Below are 16,442 nucleotides of genomic sequence, written 5' to 3'. Positions count from 1 at the left end.
GGGGAGCAGTGAGCAGCAGCGGTGCCACGCCCGGGAATAATTTTTGGTGATTTAACCCCCAATTCCAACCTTTGATGCTGAGTGCCAAGCAGGGAGGCAATCGGTCCCATTTTTATATATATATAATGTATTCATATAATAAATTAATAAAAACAACATATGAGGCGTCCCCACTGGATAATAACTAAAATTAACACCGTCTAAAAATTAGTATAGCACATTTTAAAACACAAGTAAAAATAAATTAATGAATAAAACATACTTGCCAACCCTCCCGGATTTTCCGGGAGACTCCCGAAATTCAGCGCCTCTCCCGAAAACCTCCCGGGACAAATTTTCTCCCGAAGATCTCCCGAAATTCAGGCGGACCTGAGTGACGTGTCGACAGCCTGTTTTCACGTCCGCTTTCCCACAATATAAACAGCATGCCTGCCCAATCAAGTTATAACTGTAGAATGATCGAGGGCGAGTTCTTGGTTTCTTATGTGGGTTTATTGTTAGGCAGTTTCATTAACGTCCTCCCAGCGCGGCAACAACACACAACTACAGCAGTCATGTTTTCGTCTACCGTAAAGCAGTTTGTCTGCAGTAAAAAGCAATGTTGTGACACTCTTAAACAGGACAATACTGCCATCTACTGTACATGCATATGTAACAATAACATCTACGGCTTTTAGAGAGTGCAGTGCACAACTGCGCACACAACAAGGAGACGAAGAAGAATGCATCATCAGAGAGGGTGTTCAGCATGGTTAGAAAAATAGTGACAGAGAATAGAACAAGGATGGACAATTCAACCCTTAACTCAACAGTTAGTAGATGAGTGTTATGTGTGTGTATATGTGTAAATAAATGAACACTGAAATTCAAGTATTTCTCTTTTATATATATATATATATATATATATATATATATATATATATATATATATATATATATATATATATCCCCGCGACCCCAAAGGGAATAAGCGGTAGAAATCGGAGGTCTCAAGGTTGGCAAGTATGGAATAAAAACATAACATTGATAGAATAATAATAGTAATAATAACAATAAAAAATAACAACCTAAGAAGAGTTAATATTATCAGTAAAAAGGATAATAAAAATGCATTTTTTTTTTGTTCTAATACTACTTCATGGGAGAATTTTCTTTTAATTTTGCACTAGAAAAATGAAAAACTGAAAACAAATGTAATTTTAAAATTACAAAAACAAATATTTTAGTGCAAAATAAATGTAGCAAATTCAAAAGATAAATGTTATCCTGGGACACGTAATCCCGATACGACTGTTTGCAAGGCCAGCACTAAGACTGGGCGTCATGGAGGACAATGGGAATATCTGCGCAAACTTGCTATCATACTGTATGCTCATCGGTGACGGAGCAGGAAGAGGCTAGGAACACGTTTGTGGTCAAATTTCATGTGAAGCGCCCGCTCATTCATTCATTAACATTTTACATGTGTGTGTAGCTGACAGCTACACAACAGCTAAGCAAACAATAGCACACATGCTAGACATACGTAATAATCATTGATAGGGGTTGGAATCTTTGGGCACCAAACGATTCGATACGATTCGGATTCCTGGGGTGACGATTCGATTTCAGAATTGATTCTCGATTCAAACAGATTCTCGCAATGCATTATTTGGGGTAATAATTCTAATAATGGGATGTTTTCAAGACAGGTTGCAGTTTAGAAAAATCTCTTTATGGTTGCATGGAGATGGGCTAAAAACATTTTTTTTTATTCAAAAAAAAAAAAGGAAAAAAGTTTTTTCTTAAAATAGATTTAAAAAAATTATGGATCGAATTAGAATCGGGATAAATAACAATCAACGTTTGTGCACCCTTAATAATTGAAGAAAATTGCAGTGTAAAACAGCACATTTGTGAATAAAAACAAGTATTAAATAATTGTTGTTGCATGTTACGAACACATAAAGTCTCCCAGGCAGAAGTGTATCAGAAAGTATACAGTAACAAGTGTGTCCGCATCACTCAATTTAAAGTACCACTCCACTTTAACTTAAACACAGCATAAGTCCATTCCAAACTGTTAATAATGAATAGGTTAGTGTTTTTCACACCATCCAATGATGAAAGACACATTTTTTAGGTATGATTCATGCTGATATCGTATCGGATCAACATCGATATCGTATGAGAAGTTGTATCGGAACACTCGTAGGAGTTAGCGCGACCCGCGTCAACATTTCAGCATTTTCTTCTCTCTGCTGTATTTTGTGGTTTTGTTGTAGACGGGCCAATAAAACCCGGTCTGGGGACCTTTGGACACACCTGGCATAAATTCTAATGCAGGATTTGTGATACCTGTGTGGTAATAACCCAGAGGTCATTGTCTAACGTGGACTCTGCACTTGGCTCCGTCTGAGTTTTGAAGCAGAACGGCGTGCTGGCGCCGCACACGTGGCCCGAGCTGTCCACGTAGCAGAACTGGTAGAAGTCCACGTCATCCTTGGGCAGGTAGTAATCTGGGAAAGGGGGAGCACGGGTGAGGAACGAAACGACGTGTAGCTTGTTCGATCGCCTCTGACGTTGTTCGTGTTGCACCTTTGAAACACGCCTGCCTGCTCACTGGCTGCTGGTCCCCACATGGCTCCACCCACACAAAGGTGTGATAATCCTTGGTGGTGCTCCAGCCCACCTGTGGGGTCAAAGTGCACAGGTCAGCACACGTCCCCACAACCCGAGTCAAGTCGGCCGCCTTTAATTACAAATAGGAAAATAACAACGTTCTTTGTGCTGCAAACAACATTTAACGATTATAGTTTTAATTTTATCAACGTGTTATTATTCATAGCCAATATTTCCCAAGTCTTGTCTCAAGAGTTTGTGCTACATTTGTGCTGCAAAATGTTTTTGTCAAACTATTGTATATTTTATCTTACCGTTTTATAGTTTTTATTTTATTAACGTTTTATAGTTATGTTATTATTACTTTTGTGCTGCAACATTTTTTTTGTCTCTTATAGTTTTTGTTATTAAGTATTAATCATGGTATTAATTATGTTTTTATGTTAATAGCGTTTTATTATTCATAACTACCTTGTCAATACTCTACATTTGTGCTGGTTAGCAGAGGTGTGGACTCGAGTCACATGACTTGGACTCGAGTCAGACTCGAGTCATGAATTTGATGACTTTAGACTCGACTTGACAAAATGTAAAAAGACTTGCAACTCGACTTAGACTTTAACATCAATGACTTGTGACTTCACTTGGACTTGAGCCTTTTGAATTGACATGACTTGACATGACTTGCTACTTTCCCCAAAACCCAAAGATGAAAAAGTTATTCGGGAGCGCTCCGTATTTTTCATTGTGTACTTGTCTATCAGCGTTGCGTGTGTCAGCTGGTGTGGTCTCAGTACAACAGCCAATCAAATTAGATCTACTTTTGTTTTCATCACACAGCATTCATCCAATCAAATTGCAGGACAACCAACGAAGAAGACATGTCCAAACCACACGCCAGTGAACAAAAAATGATACCTAAAATAATTTTTGTTTGGGTATAAAAATTACGAGGTGGTCAACACAAAACGGTTTGCAGTATGCAACACATGCGGTTCGAATATTACTGATGGAGAGGCAACAACTTCCAACTTCGTCCGGCATTTGAAGTTGCACAAAGAACGGTAAGTTTTGAATGTAAGATAACGTTTATTGGCTAAGTAACGTGACTTTTATTTGCTGTGTAGTTAAATCAGTGAGGCTGTAAACTCACTGCTAACGTTATAACGTTATTGCAAACACGGGAATCTGTTGCAGTTCACTACCTTATTCATACTTTTTGTTCAGTGATTTTTTTTAAGCAGGGTTACGTTAGTCAATATATCACACGTAACGTTAGACGGCGGTCAGCAGCACCGCGTATTTTAGCCACCTAAAAAAAGACAAAAATAGTAAAATAAAGGTCAGTTAAAATGTATACTATATTATGAATATGTGTACCGTTTTAGCTAGCTTTCTGACATACTGTTGGTTGTTTACCTCAGTGGTCCCCAACCACCGGGCCGCGGCCCGGTACTGGTCCGTGGATCGATTGGTATCGGGCCGCACAAGAAATAATTTTTTTTTCTTTTTTTAATTAAATCAACATAAAAAACACAAGATACACTTACAAGTAGTGCACCAACCCAAAACAACTCTCTCCCCCCTTTTGTTGTGGGCATTGAACATGAAGACTCTTCCTTCACTGTTCCGAGTGGCCATGAGAGTCTTGGCAGTGCCTGCCTCCAGTGCTCCAGTGGAGCGAGTTTTCAGCCATGGTGGCATCATACTACGCCCCCATCGTGCACAAATGACTGACAGACTCTTGGCTAATTTGGTCTTTTGCAAATGCAATGCAGCATAGGGCCCTGACATATAAAAAGTACAACTTTTTTGTTATGTTCACGTATATGTCATGTTTTTTCAATGTTAACACTTTTGTACAAATAAGTACATTTGCACTTTATTTTTCAATGTGTTTGTTCTGTAAAGGAATGAGTTAATGTTTAAAATGACTGGTTAATAGTGCTATTATAAAGTGCAATGTCAGCACAATTTTCTTTCCTGCAATTTAAAATGCACTAAATAAATACAGCGTTTGAAAAGCATACACAATCTGTGTTAATATATTAGTCTGTGGTTAAAAGGACTTGAAAGGACTCGAAACTCAAAATGCAGGACTTAGGACTTGACTTGAGACTTTCCAGTCTTGACTTTGGACTTGACTCGGGGCTTGCCTGTCTTGACTCGGGACTTGACTCGGACTTGAGGGCAAAGACTTGAGACTTACTTGTGACTTGCAAAACAATGACTTGGTCCCACCTCTGCTGGTTAGTGACCAGGGGTAGAAAATGCATGGATGGATGGATAGTGTTTAAGTAATTAAAGTTTTAAAGTTTTTATGTTATTAACGTGTTCATATTCATAAATACACCCCCCCCCCAATCGATGTAAAAATCGCTCCAAACGTTTGTGTTATGTTTGTGCTGCAACATTTTTTGTCTATTATAATTTTTATGGTATTAAATAACGTTTTATAATTGTTATTGTTATTAATGTGTTATTATCCATAATTATCCCATCCCACCCCCAATCGTTTGTGCTACAAATGTATTTTGTCTATAATATTTTTGTTATTAACGTTTTATTATTCATAACCACCTTGTCAAAATATCCCCAAACTTGTCTCAATCATTGTTGCTGCAATTTCTTGTCTAACATTATAGTTTTTATGTTATTAACATTTTATTGTTCAAAATACGGTTTGGTGATTTATGTTTTATAACCACCATGTCAAAATCTCCCTAGACTTGTCCCAAACGTTTGTGCTACTTTTGTGCTGCAACATTTTTTGTCTATTATAATTTTTATGTTTTTACGTTTTTATGTTAATAACGTTTTATTATTCATAACCACCTCGTCAAAATATCCCCAAACTTATCTCAAACATTTGTGTTACATTTGTGCGGAAATTTTTTGGTCCAACCATTTGAGTTTTTATGTTATTAACATTTTATTATTCAAAACATTAGATTTTGCTTATTTATGTTTTATGATTTAAAACCACCATGTCAAAATCTCACCAAACTTGTCCCAAACATTTGTGCTACTTTTGTGCTGCAACATTTTGTGTCTATTATAGTTTTTATGTTATTAAGGTTTTATGTAAACGTTTTATTTTTCATAACTACCATGTCAAAATCTCCCCAAACTTGTCTCAAACATTTGTGCTGCAATTTGTTTGTTCATTATAGTGTTTAAGTTATTAATGCTTTATAGTCTTTATGTTATTTATGTTCATAACCAAACACCCCCCCGCCCCCATTCGATGTCAAAATCCCTCCACACTTGTCTCAAACGTTTGTGTTATGTTTGTGCTGCAACATTTTTTTTGTCTTTTTTAGTTTTTATGTTAGTTTGTTGTATTGTTTTTAATATTATTAATGTGTTATTATCCATAACAATCCTGCCCACCCCAAACTTGTTCCAAAACTTTGTGCTACCAATTTCTTTTGTCTAACGATCATATTTTTATGTTGTAATCGTTTTATTATTCATAACCACCTTGTCAAAATATCCCCAAACTTGTCTCAAACATTTGTGCTAAATTTGTGCTGCGATTTTTTTTTTGTCTAACCATTATAGTTTTTATGTTAACATTTTATTATTCGAAATACTGTATTATTAGGTTTTGGTGATTTATGTTTTATAACCACCATGTCAAAATCTCCCCAAACTTGTCCCAAACGCTTGTGCTACTTTTGTACTGCAACATTTTGTGTCTATTATAGTTTTTATGGTATTAAGGTTTTTGTTTTTAGGTTAATAATGTTTTATTATTCATGACTACCTTGTCAAAATCTCCCAAACTTGTCTCAAATATTTGTGCTGGTTTGTGCTGCAATTTTTTTTTTGTCTATTATAGTGTTTAACGTTTTACAGTTTTTATGTTATTAACGTGTTCGTATTCATAACCAGACTCCCCTAATCGATGTCAAAATCGCTCCAAACTCAAAAGTTTGTGTTATGTTTGTGCTGCAACATTTTTTGGGCTATTATGGTATTAACGTTTTATAGTTTTTAATGTTATTAATGTGTTATTATCCATAAATATCCCCTCCACCCCCAATCGTTTGTGCTAAAAATGAATTTTGTCTATTATATGTTTGTTATTAACGTTTTATTATTCATAACCACCTTGTCAAAATATCCCCAGAGTCATCTCAAACATTTGTGCTGCAATTTTTTGGTCTAACCATTATAGTTTTTATGTTATTAACATTTTATTATTCAAAATGTTACATTTTGGTGATTTATGTTTTATGATTTATAACCACCATGTCAAAATCTCACCAAACATGTCGCAAACATTTTTTTTGGTCTATTATATTTTTCACGTTATTAAGGTTTTATGTTTTTATGTTAATGTTTTATTATTCATAACTACCTTGTCAAAATCTCCCAAACTTGTCTCAAACATTTGTGCTAAATGTGTGCTACATTTGTGCTGCAATTTTTTTGGTCTAGTATAGTGTTTAAGTTATTAACATTTTAAAGTTTTTATGTCATTAAGGTGTTCGTATTCATAACCAGACCCTCCCAATCGATTTCAAAATCGCTCCAAACTTGTCTCAAACGTTTGTGTTGTGTTTGTGCTGCAACATTTTTTTGTCTATTATAGTTTTTTTGTTATTACGTTGTATTGTTTTTAATATTATTGATGTGTTATTATTATCCATAACCTTCCCCAAACTTATCCCAATTGTTTGTGCTAGAAATTTATTTTGTCTAACTATTATATTTTTATGTTATTAACGTTTTATTATTCATAACCACCTTGTCAAAATATCCCGAAACTTGTCTCAAACATTTGTGCTGCAATTTTTTGTCTAACCATTATAGTTTTTATGTTATTAACGTTGTATTATTAGAAATATTAGGTTTTGGTTATTTATGTTTTATGATTTATAACCACCATCTCAACATTTCCCCAAACTTGTCCCATACGTTTGTGCTAAGTTTGTGTTTTGTCTATTATAGTTTTTATGGAAAATGTTTTATGTTCACGTTTTGTTGTCAAAATCGCCCCAAACTTGTCCCAAACATTTGTTATGTTTGTGCTGCAACATTTTGTTTGTCTATTGTAGTTTTTGTTAACCTTTTATACTTTTTATGTCAATAACGTCATAACCACCTTGTCAAAATCTCCCCAAACCTGCCTCAAACATTTGTACTAAATTTGTGCTGCAATTTTTTGTCTAACCATTATAGTTGTTTTGTTATTAACATCTTATTATTCGAAATATTAGGTTTTGGTGATTTCTTTTATGATATATAACCACCATGTCAAAATCTCCCCAAACTTGTCCCAAATGTTTGTGCTACTTTTGTGCTGCAACATTTTTTGTCTATTATAGTTTTTATGGTATTAAATAACGTTTTATAATTGTTATTATTATTCATGTGTTATTATCCATAATTATCCCATCCCACCTCCAATTGTTTGTGCTACAAATTTATTTTGTCTTTAATGTTTTTATGTTAACGTTTTATGATATATAACCACCATGTCCCAAATGTTTGTGCTACTTTTGTGCTGCAACATTTTTTGTCTATTATAGTTTTTATGGTATTAAATAACGTTTTATAATTGTTATTATTATTAATGTGTTATTATCCATAATTATCCCATCCCACCTCCAATTGTTTGTGCTACAAATTTATTTTGTCTATAATATTTTTATGTTATTAACGTTTTATTATCTATAACCACCTTGTCAAAATATCCCCAGACTTGTCTCAATCATTTGTGCTGCAATTTTTTGTATGTTAATAACATTTTATTATTCGAAATACTGTTTTAAGTTTTGGTGATTCATGTTTTATTAACCACCATGTCAAAATCTCCCCAAACTTGTCCCAAACGTTTGTGCTACTTTTGTGCTGCAACATTTTGTGTCTATTATAGTTTTTATGTTATTAATGTTTTATTATCCATAACTACCATGTCAAAATCTACCCAATCTTGTCTAAAACATTTGTGCTGGTTCGTGCTGCAATTTTTTTTGTCCATTAGTGTTTAAGTTATTAATGTATTAAAGTTTTTATGTTATTAACGTGTTCGTATTCATAACCAGACCCCCGGCCCCCCCAATTGATGTCAAAATCGCTCCAAACTTGTCTCAAACGTTTGTGTTATGTTTGTGCTGCAACATTTTTTTGTTTTTATGTTAGTATGTTGTATTGTTTGTAATATTATTAATGTGTTATTATGCATAACCATCCCCCCCACTCCAAACTTGTCCCAATTGTTTGTGCTACAAATGTATTTCGTCTAACTATCATATTATTATGTTATTAAAGTTTTATTATTCATAACCACCTTGTCAAAATATCCCCAAACATTTGTGCTGGTTTGTGCTGCAATTTTTTGTCTAACCATTATAGTTTTTATGTTATTAATGTTTTATTATTCAAAATAATAGGTTTTGGTTATTTATGTTTTATGATTTATAACCACCATGTCAACATTTCCCCAAACTTGTCCCATACGTTTGTGCTACGTTTGTGCGTCAACATTTTTTTTGTCTATTATAGTTTTTATGGAAAGGTTTTATGTTAACGTTTTATCATTCATAACCTCCTTGTCAAACTTGTCCCAAACATTTGTGTTATGTTTGTGCTGCAACATTTTGTTTGTCTATTGTAGTTTTTATGTTAACCTTTTATACTTTTGATGTCAATAACATGTCAAAATCTCCCCAAACTTGCCTCAATCGTTTGTGCTGCAACATTTTTTGTCTATTATAGTTTTTATGTCAATAACGTTTTATTATTCATAACCACCTTGTCAAAATATCCCCAAACTTGTCTCAAACATCTGTGCTGGTTTGTGCTGCAATTTCTTGTCTAACCATTATAGTTTTTATGTTATTAACGTTTTATTACTCGAAATATTAGGTTTTGGTGATTTCTGTTTTATGATTTATAACCACCATTTCAAAATCCCCCTAAACTTGTCCCAAACGTTTGTGCTGCCACATTTTTTGTCTATTATACTGTTTTTGTTATTAAGTTTTTATGTTTATAACATGTTATTATTCATAACCACCTTGTCAAAATATCCCCAAACTTGTCTCAAACATTTGTGCTAAATTTGTGCTGCAATTTTTTTTGTCTAACCATTATAGTTTTTATGTTAACATTTTATTACTCAGAGCATTAGGTTTTGGTGATTTATGTTTTATGATTTATAACCAACATGTCAAAATGTCCCCAAACTTGTCCCAAACATTTGTGCTACTTTTGTGCTGCAATATTTATTGTCTATTATAGTTTTTTAAATGTTATTAAGGTTTTATGTTTTTATGCTCATAACGTTTTATTATTCATAACTACCTTGTCAAAATCTCCCAAACTTGTCTCAAAGCATTTGTGCTACATTTGTGCTGCAATTTGTTTTGTTTATTATAGTGTTTAAGATATTAACGTTTTAAAGTTATGTTATTAACGTATTCGTATTCATAACCAGACTCCCTCAATCAATGTCTAAATCGCTCCTAACTTGTCTCAAACGTTTGTGTTATGTTTGTGCTGCAACATTTTTTGGTCTATTATAGTTTTTATGTTATTATGTTTTGTTTGTAATATTATTCATGTGTTATTATCCATAACACTCCAAACTTGTCCCAATCGTTTGTGCTACAAATGTACTTTGTCCAACTATCATATTATTATGTTATTAACGTTTTATTATTCATAACCACCTTTTCAAAATATCCCCAAACATTTGTACTGTTTGTGCTGCAATTTTTTGTCTAACTATTATAGTTTTCATGTTATTAACGTTTTATTATTCAAAATATTAGGTTTTGGTTATTTATGTTTTATGATTTATAACCACCATGTCAACATTCCCCCAAACTTGGCCCATACGTTTGTGCTACGTTTGTGCTGCAACATTTTTTGCCTATTATAGTTTTTATGTCAATAACGTTTTATTATTCATAACCACCTTGTCAAAATATCCCCAAACTTGTCTCAAACATCTGTGCTGGTTTGTGCTGCAATTTCTTGTCTAACCATTATAGTTTTTATGTTATTAACGTTTTATTACTCGAAATATTAGGTTTTGGTGATTTCTGTTTTATGATTTATAACCACCATTTCAAAATCCCCCTAAACTTGTCCCAAACGTTTGTGCTGCCACATTTTTTGTCTATTATACTGTTTTTGTTATTAAGTTTTTATGTTTATAACATGTTATTATTCATAACCACCTTGTCAAAATATCCCCAAACTTGTCTCAAACATTTGTGCTAAATTTGTGCTGCAATTTTTTTGTCTAACCATTATAGTTTTTATGTTAACATTTTATTACTCAGAGCATTAGGTTTTGGTGATTTATGTTTTATGATTTATAACCAACATGTCAAAATGTCCCCAAACTTGTCCCAAACATTTGTGCTACTTTTGTGCTGCAATATTTATTGTCTATTATAGTTTTTTAAATGTTATTAAGGTTTTATGTTTTTATGCTCATAACGTTTTATTATTCATAAACTACCTTGTCAAAATCTCCCAAACTTGTCTCAAAGCATTTGTGCTACATTTGTGCTGCAATTTGTTTTGTTTATTATAGTGTTTAAGATATTAACGTTTTAAAGTTATGTTATTAACGTATTCGTATTCATAACCAGACTCCCTCAATTAATGTCAAAATCGCTCCTAACTTGTCTCAAACGTTTGTGTTATGTTTGTGCTGCCACATTTTTTGTCTATTATACTGTTTTTGTTATTAAGTTTTTATGTTTATAACATGTTATTATTCATAACCACCTTGTCAAAATATCCCCAAACTTGTCTCAAACATTTGTGCTAAATTTGTGCTGCAATTTTTTTGTCAAACCATTATAGTTTTTATGTTAACATTTTATTACTCAGAGCATTAGGTTTTGGTGATTTATGTTTTATGATTTATAACCAACATGTCAAAATGTCCCCAAACTTGTCCCAAACATTTGTGCTACTTTTGTGCTGCAATATTTATTGTCTATTATAGTTTTTTAAATGTTATTAAGGTTTTATGTTTTTATGCTCATAACGTTTTATTATTCATAACTACCTTGTCAAAATCTCCCAAACTTGTCTCAAAGCATTTGTGCTACATTTGTGCTGCAATTTGTTTTGTTTATTATAGTGTTTAAGATATTAACGTTTTAAAGTTATGTTATTAACGTATTCGTATTCATAACCAGACTCCCTCAATCAATGTCAAAATCGCTCCTAACTTGTCTCAAACGTTTGTGTTATGTTTGTGCTGCAACATTTTTTGGTCTATTATAGTTTTTATGTTATTATGTTTTGTTTGTAATATTATTCATGTGTTATTATCCATAACCACCCCCCCACTCCAAACTTGTCCCAATCGTTTGTGCTACAAATGTACTTTGTCCAACTATCATATTATTATGTTATTAACGTTTTTTTATTCATAACCACCTTTTCAAAATATCCCCAAACATTTGTACTGTTTGTGCTGCAATTTTTTGTCCAACTATTATAGTTTTCATGTTATTAACGTTTTATTATTCAAAATATTAGGTTTTGGTTATTTATGTTTTATGATTTATAACCACCATGTCAACATTCCCCCAAACTTGGCCCATACGTTTGTGCTACGTTTGTGCTGCAACATTTTTTGCCTATTATAGTTTTTATGTCAATAACGTTTTATTATTCATAACCACCTTGTCAAAATATCCCCAAACTTGTCTCAAACATCTGCGCTGGTTTGTGCTGCAATTTCTTGTCTAACCATTATAGTTTTTATGTTATTAACGTTTTATTACTCGAAATATTAGGTTTTGGTGATTTCTGTTTTATGATTTATAACCACCATTTCAAAATCCCCCTAAACTTGTCCCAAACGTTTGTGCTGCCACATTTCTTGTCTATTATACTGTTTTTGTTATTAAGTTTTTATGTTTATAACATGTTATTATTCATAACCACCTTGTCAAAATATCCCCAAACTTGTCTCAAACATTTGTGCTAAATTTGTGCTGCAATTTTTTTGTCTAACCATTATAGTTTTTATGTTAACATTTTATTACTCAGAGCATTAGGTTTTGGTGATTTATGTTTTATGATTTATAACCAACATTTCAAAATGTCCCCAAACTTGTCCCAAACATTTGTGCTACTTTTGTGCTGCAATATTTATTGTCTATTATAGTTTTTTAAATGTTATTAAGGTTTTGTTTTTATGCTCATAACGTTTTATTATTCATAACTACCTTGTCAAAATCTCCCAAACTTGTCTCAAAGCATTTGTGCTACATTTGTGCTGCAATTTGTTTTGTTTATTATAGTGTTTAAGATATTAACGTTTTAAAGTTATGTTATTAACGTATTCGTATTCATAACCAGACTCCCTCAATCAATGTCAAAATCGCTCCTAACTTGTCTCAAACGTTTGTGTTATGTTTGTGCTGCAACATTTTTTTGGTCTATTATAGTTTTTATGTTATTATGTTTTGTTTGTAATATTATTCATGTGTTATTATCCATAACCATCCCCCCCACTCCAAACTTGTCCCAATCGTTTGTGCTACAAATGTACTTTGTCCAACTATCATATTATTATGTTATTAACGTTTTATTATTCATAACCACCTTTTCAAAATATCCCCAAACATTTGTACTGTTTGTGCTGCAATTTTTTGTCTAACTATTATAGTTTTCATGTTATTAACGTTTTATTATTCAAAATATTAGGTTTTGGTTATTTATGTTTTATGATTTATAACCACCATGTCAACATTCCCCCAAACTTGGCCCATACGTTTGTGCTACGTTTGTGCTGCAACATTTTTTGCCTATTGTAGTTTTTATGTCAATAACGTTTTATTATTCATAACCACCTTGTCAAAATATCCCCAAACTTGTCTCAAACATCTGTGCTGGTTTGTGCTGCAATTTCTTGTCCAACCATTATAGTTTTTATGTTATTAACGTTTTATTACTCGAAATATTAGGTTTTGGTGATTTCTGTTTTATGATTTATAACCACCATTTCAAAATCCCCCTAAACTTGTCCCAAACGTTTGTGCTGCCACATTTTTTGTCTATTATACTGTTTTTGTGCTTGAGTTTTTATGTTTATAACATGTTATTATTCATAACCACCTTGTCAAAATATCCCCAAACTTGTCCCAAACATTTGTGCTAAATTTGTGCTGCAATTTTTTTTGTCTAACCATTATAGTTTTTATGTTAACATTTTATTACTCAGAGCATTAGGTTTTGGTGATTTATGTTTTATGATTTATAACCAACATGTCAAAATGTCCCCAAACTTGTCCCAAACATTTGTGCTACTTTTGTGCTGCAATATTTATTGTCTATTATAGTTTTTTAAATGTTATTAAGGTTTTGTGTTTTTATGCTCATAACGTTTTATTATTCATAACTACCTTGTCAAAATCTCCCAAACTTGTCTCAAAGCATTTGTGCTACATTTGTGCTGCAATTTGTTTTGTTTATTATAGTGTTTAAGATATTAACGTTTTAAAGTTATGTTATTAACGTATTCGTATTCATAACCAGACTCCCTCAATCAATGTCAAAATCGCTCCTAACTTGTCTCAAACGTTTGTGTTATGTTTGTGCTGCAACATTTTTTGGTCTATTATAGTTTTTATGTTATTATGTTTTGTTTGTAATATTATTCATGTGTTATTATCCATAACCACCCCCCCCCCCCACTCCAAACTTGTCCCAATCGTTTGTGCTACAAATGTACTTTGTCCAACTATCATATTATCATGTTATTAACGTTTTATTATTCATAACCACCTTTTCAAAATATCCCCAAACATTTGTACTGTTTGTGCTGCAATTTTTTGTCTAACTATTATAGTTTTCATGTTATTAACGTTTTATTATTCAAAATATTAGGTTTTGGTTATTTATGTTTTATGATTTATAACCACCATGTCAACATTCCCCCAAACTTGGCCCATACGTTTGTGCTACGTTTGTGCTGCAACATTTTGTGTCTATTATAGTTTTTATGTCAATAACGTTTTATTATTCATAACCACCTTGTCAAAATATCCCCAAACTTGTCTCAAACATCTGCGCTGGTTTGTGCTGCAATTTCTTGTCTAACCATTATAGTTTTTATGTTATTAACGTTTTATTACTCGAAATATTAGGTTTTGGTGATTTCTGTTTTATGATTTATAACCACCATTTCAAAATCCCCCTAAACTTGTCCCAAACGTTTGTGCTGCCACATTTTTTGTCTATTATACTGTTTTTGTTATTAAGTTTTTATGTTTATAACATGTTATTATTTATAACCGCCTTGTCAAAATATCCCCAAACTTGTCTCAAACATTTGTGCTAAATTTGTGCTGCAATTTTTTTGTCTAACCATTATAGTTTTTATGTTAACATTTTATTACTCAGAGCATTAGGTTTTGGTGATTTATGTTTTATGATTTATAACCAACATGTCAAAATGTCCCCAAACTTGTCCCAAACATTTGTGCTACTTTTGTGCTGCAATATTTATTGTCTATTATAGTTTTTTAAATGTTATTAAGGTTTTGTGTTTTTATGCTCATAACGTTTTATTATTCATAACTACCTTGTCAAAATCTCCCAAACTTGTCTCAAAGCATTTGTGCTACATTTGTGCTGCAATTTGTTTTGTTTATTATAGTGTTTAAGATATTAACGTTTTAAAGTTATGTTATTAACGTATTCGTATTCATAACCAGACTCCCTCAATCAATGTCAAAATCGCTCCTAACTTGTCTCAAACGTTTGTGTTATGTTTGTGCTGCAACATTTTTTGGTCTATTATAGTTTTTATGTTATTATGTTTTGTTTGTAATATTATTCATGTGTTATTATCCATAACCACCCCCCCCACTCCAAACTTGTCCCAATCGTTTGTGCTACAAATGTACTTTGTCCAACTATCATATTATTATGTTATTAACGTTTTATTATTCATAACCACCTTTTCAAAATATCCCCAAACATTTGTACTGTTTGTGCTGCAATTTTTTGTCTAACTATTATAGTTTTCATGTTATTAACGTTTTATTATTCAAAATATTAGGTTTTGGTTATTTATGTTTTATGATTTATAACCACCATGTCAACATTCCCCCAAACTTGGCCCATACGTTTGTGCTACGTTTGTGCTGCAACATTTTTTGCCTATTATAGTTTTTATGTCAATAACGTTTTATTATTCATAACCACCTTGTCAAAATATCCCCAAACTTGTCTCAAACATCTGTGCTGGTTTGTGCTGCAATTTCTTGTCTAACCATTATAGTTTTTATGTTATTAACGTTTTATTACTCGAAATATTAGGTTTTGGTGATTTCTGTTTTATGATTTATAACCACCATTTCAAAATCCCCCTAAACTTGTCCCAAACGTTTCTGCTGCCACATTTTTTGTCTATTATACTGTTTTTGTTATTAAGTTTTTATGTTTATAACATGTTATTATTCATAACCACCTTGTCAAAATATCCCCAAACTTGTCTCAAACATTTGTGCTAAATTTGTGCTGCAATTTTTTTTGTCTAACCATTATAGTTTTTATGTTAACATGTTATTACTCAGAGCATTAGGTTTTGGTGATTTATGTTTTATGATTTATAACCAACATGTCAAAATGTCCCCAAACTTGTCCCAAACATTTGTGCTACTTTTGTGCTGCAATATTTATTGTCTATTATAGTTTTTTAAATGTTATTAAGGTTTTATGTTTTTATGCTCATAACGTTTTATTATTCATAACTACCTTGTCAAAATCTCCCAAACTTGTCTCAAAGCATTTGTGCTACATTTGTGCTGCAATTTGTTTTGTTTATTATAGTGTTTAAGATA

The 16,442-nt window shown here is 32.2% G+C and overlaps 1 protein-coding gene across 2 annotated transcripts in view; it reads right to left on the bottom strand.

Annotated features, from left to right (window-relative positions):
- Positions 1-16,442, bottom strand: part of calcoco2 (calcium binding and coiled-coil domain 2) — a 73,190-nt gene that overhangs the window by 37,925 nt on the left and 18,823 nt on the right. For both annotated transcript variants that reach the window (XM_061931986.2, XM_061931987.2), the window contains exons 3-4: positions 2,578-2,671; positions 2,338-2,498 (exon numbers count right to left, since the gene is read on the bottom strand). In XM_061931986.2, coding sequence (XP_061787970.1) covers positions 2,338-2,498; positions 2,578-2,671 — 255 coding nt within the window. The remainder of the gene's footprint in view (positions 1-2,337; positions 2,499-2,577; positions 2,672-16,442) is intronic.

The sequence above is a fragment of the Nerophis lumbriciformis genome, linkage group LG39, assembly GCF_033978685.3.
Source record: "Nerophis lumbriciformis linkage group LG39, RoL_Nlum_v2.1, whole genome shotgun sequence".
NCBI classification, from domain to species: domain Eukaryota; kingdom Metazoa; phylum Chordata; class Actinopteri; order Syngnathiformes; family Syngnathidae; genus Nerophis; species Nerophis lumbriciformis.
This window is presented reverse-complemented; position numbering and strand designations above follow the sequence as displayed.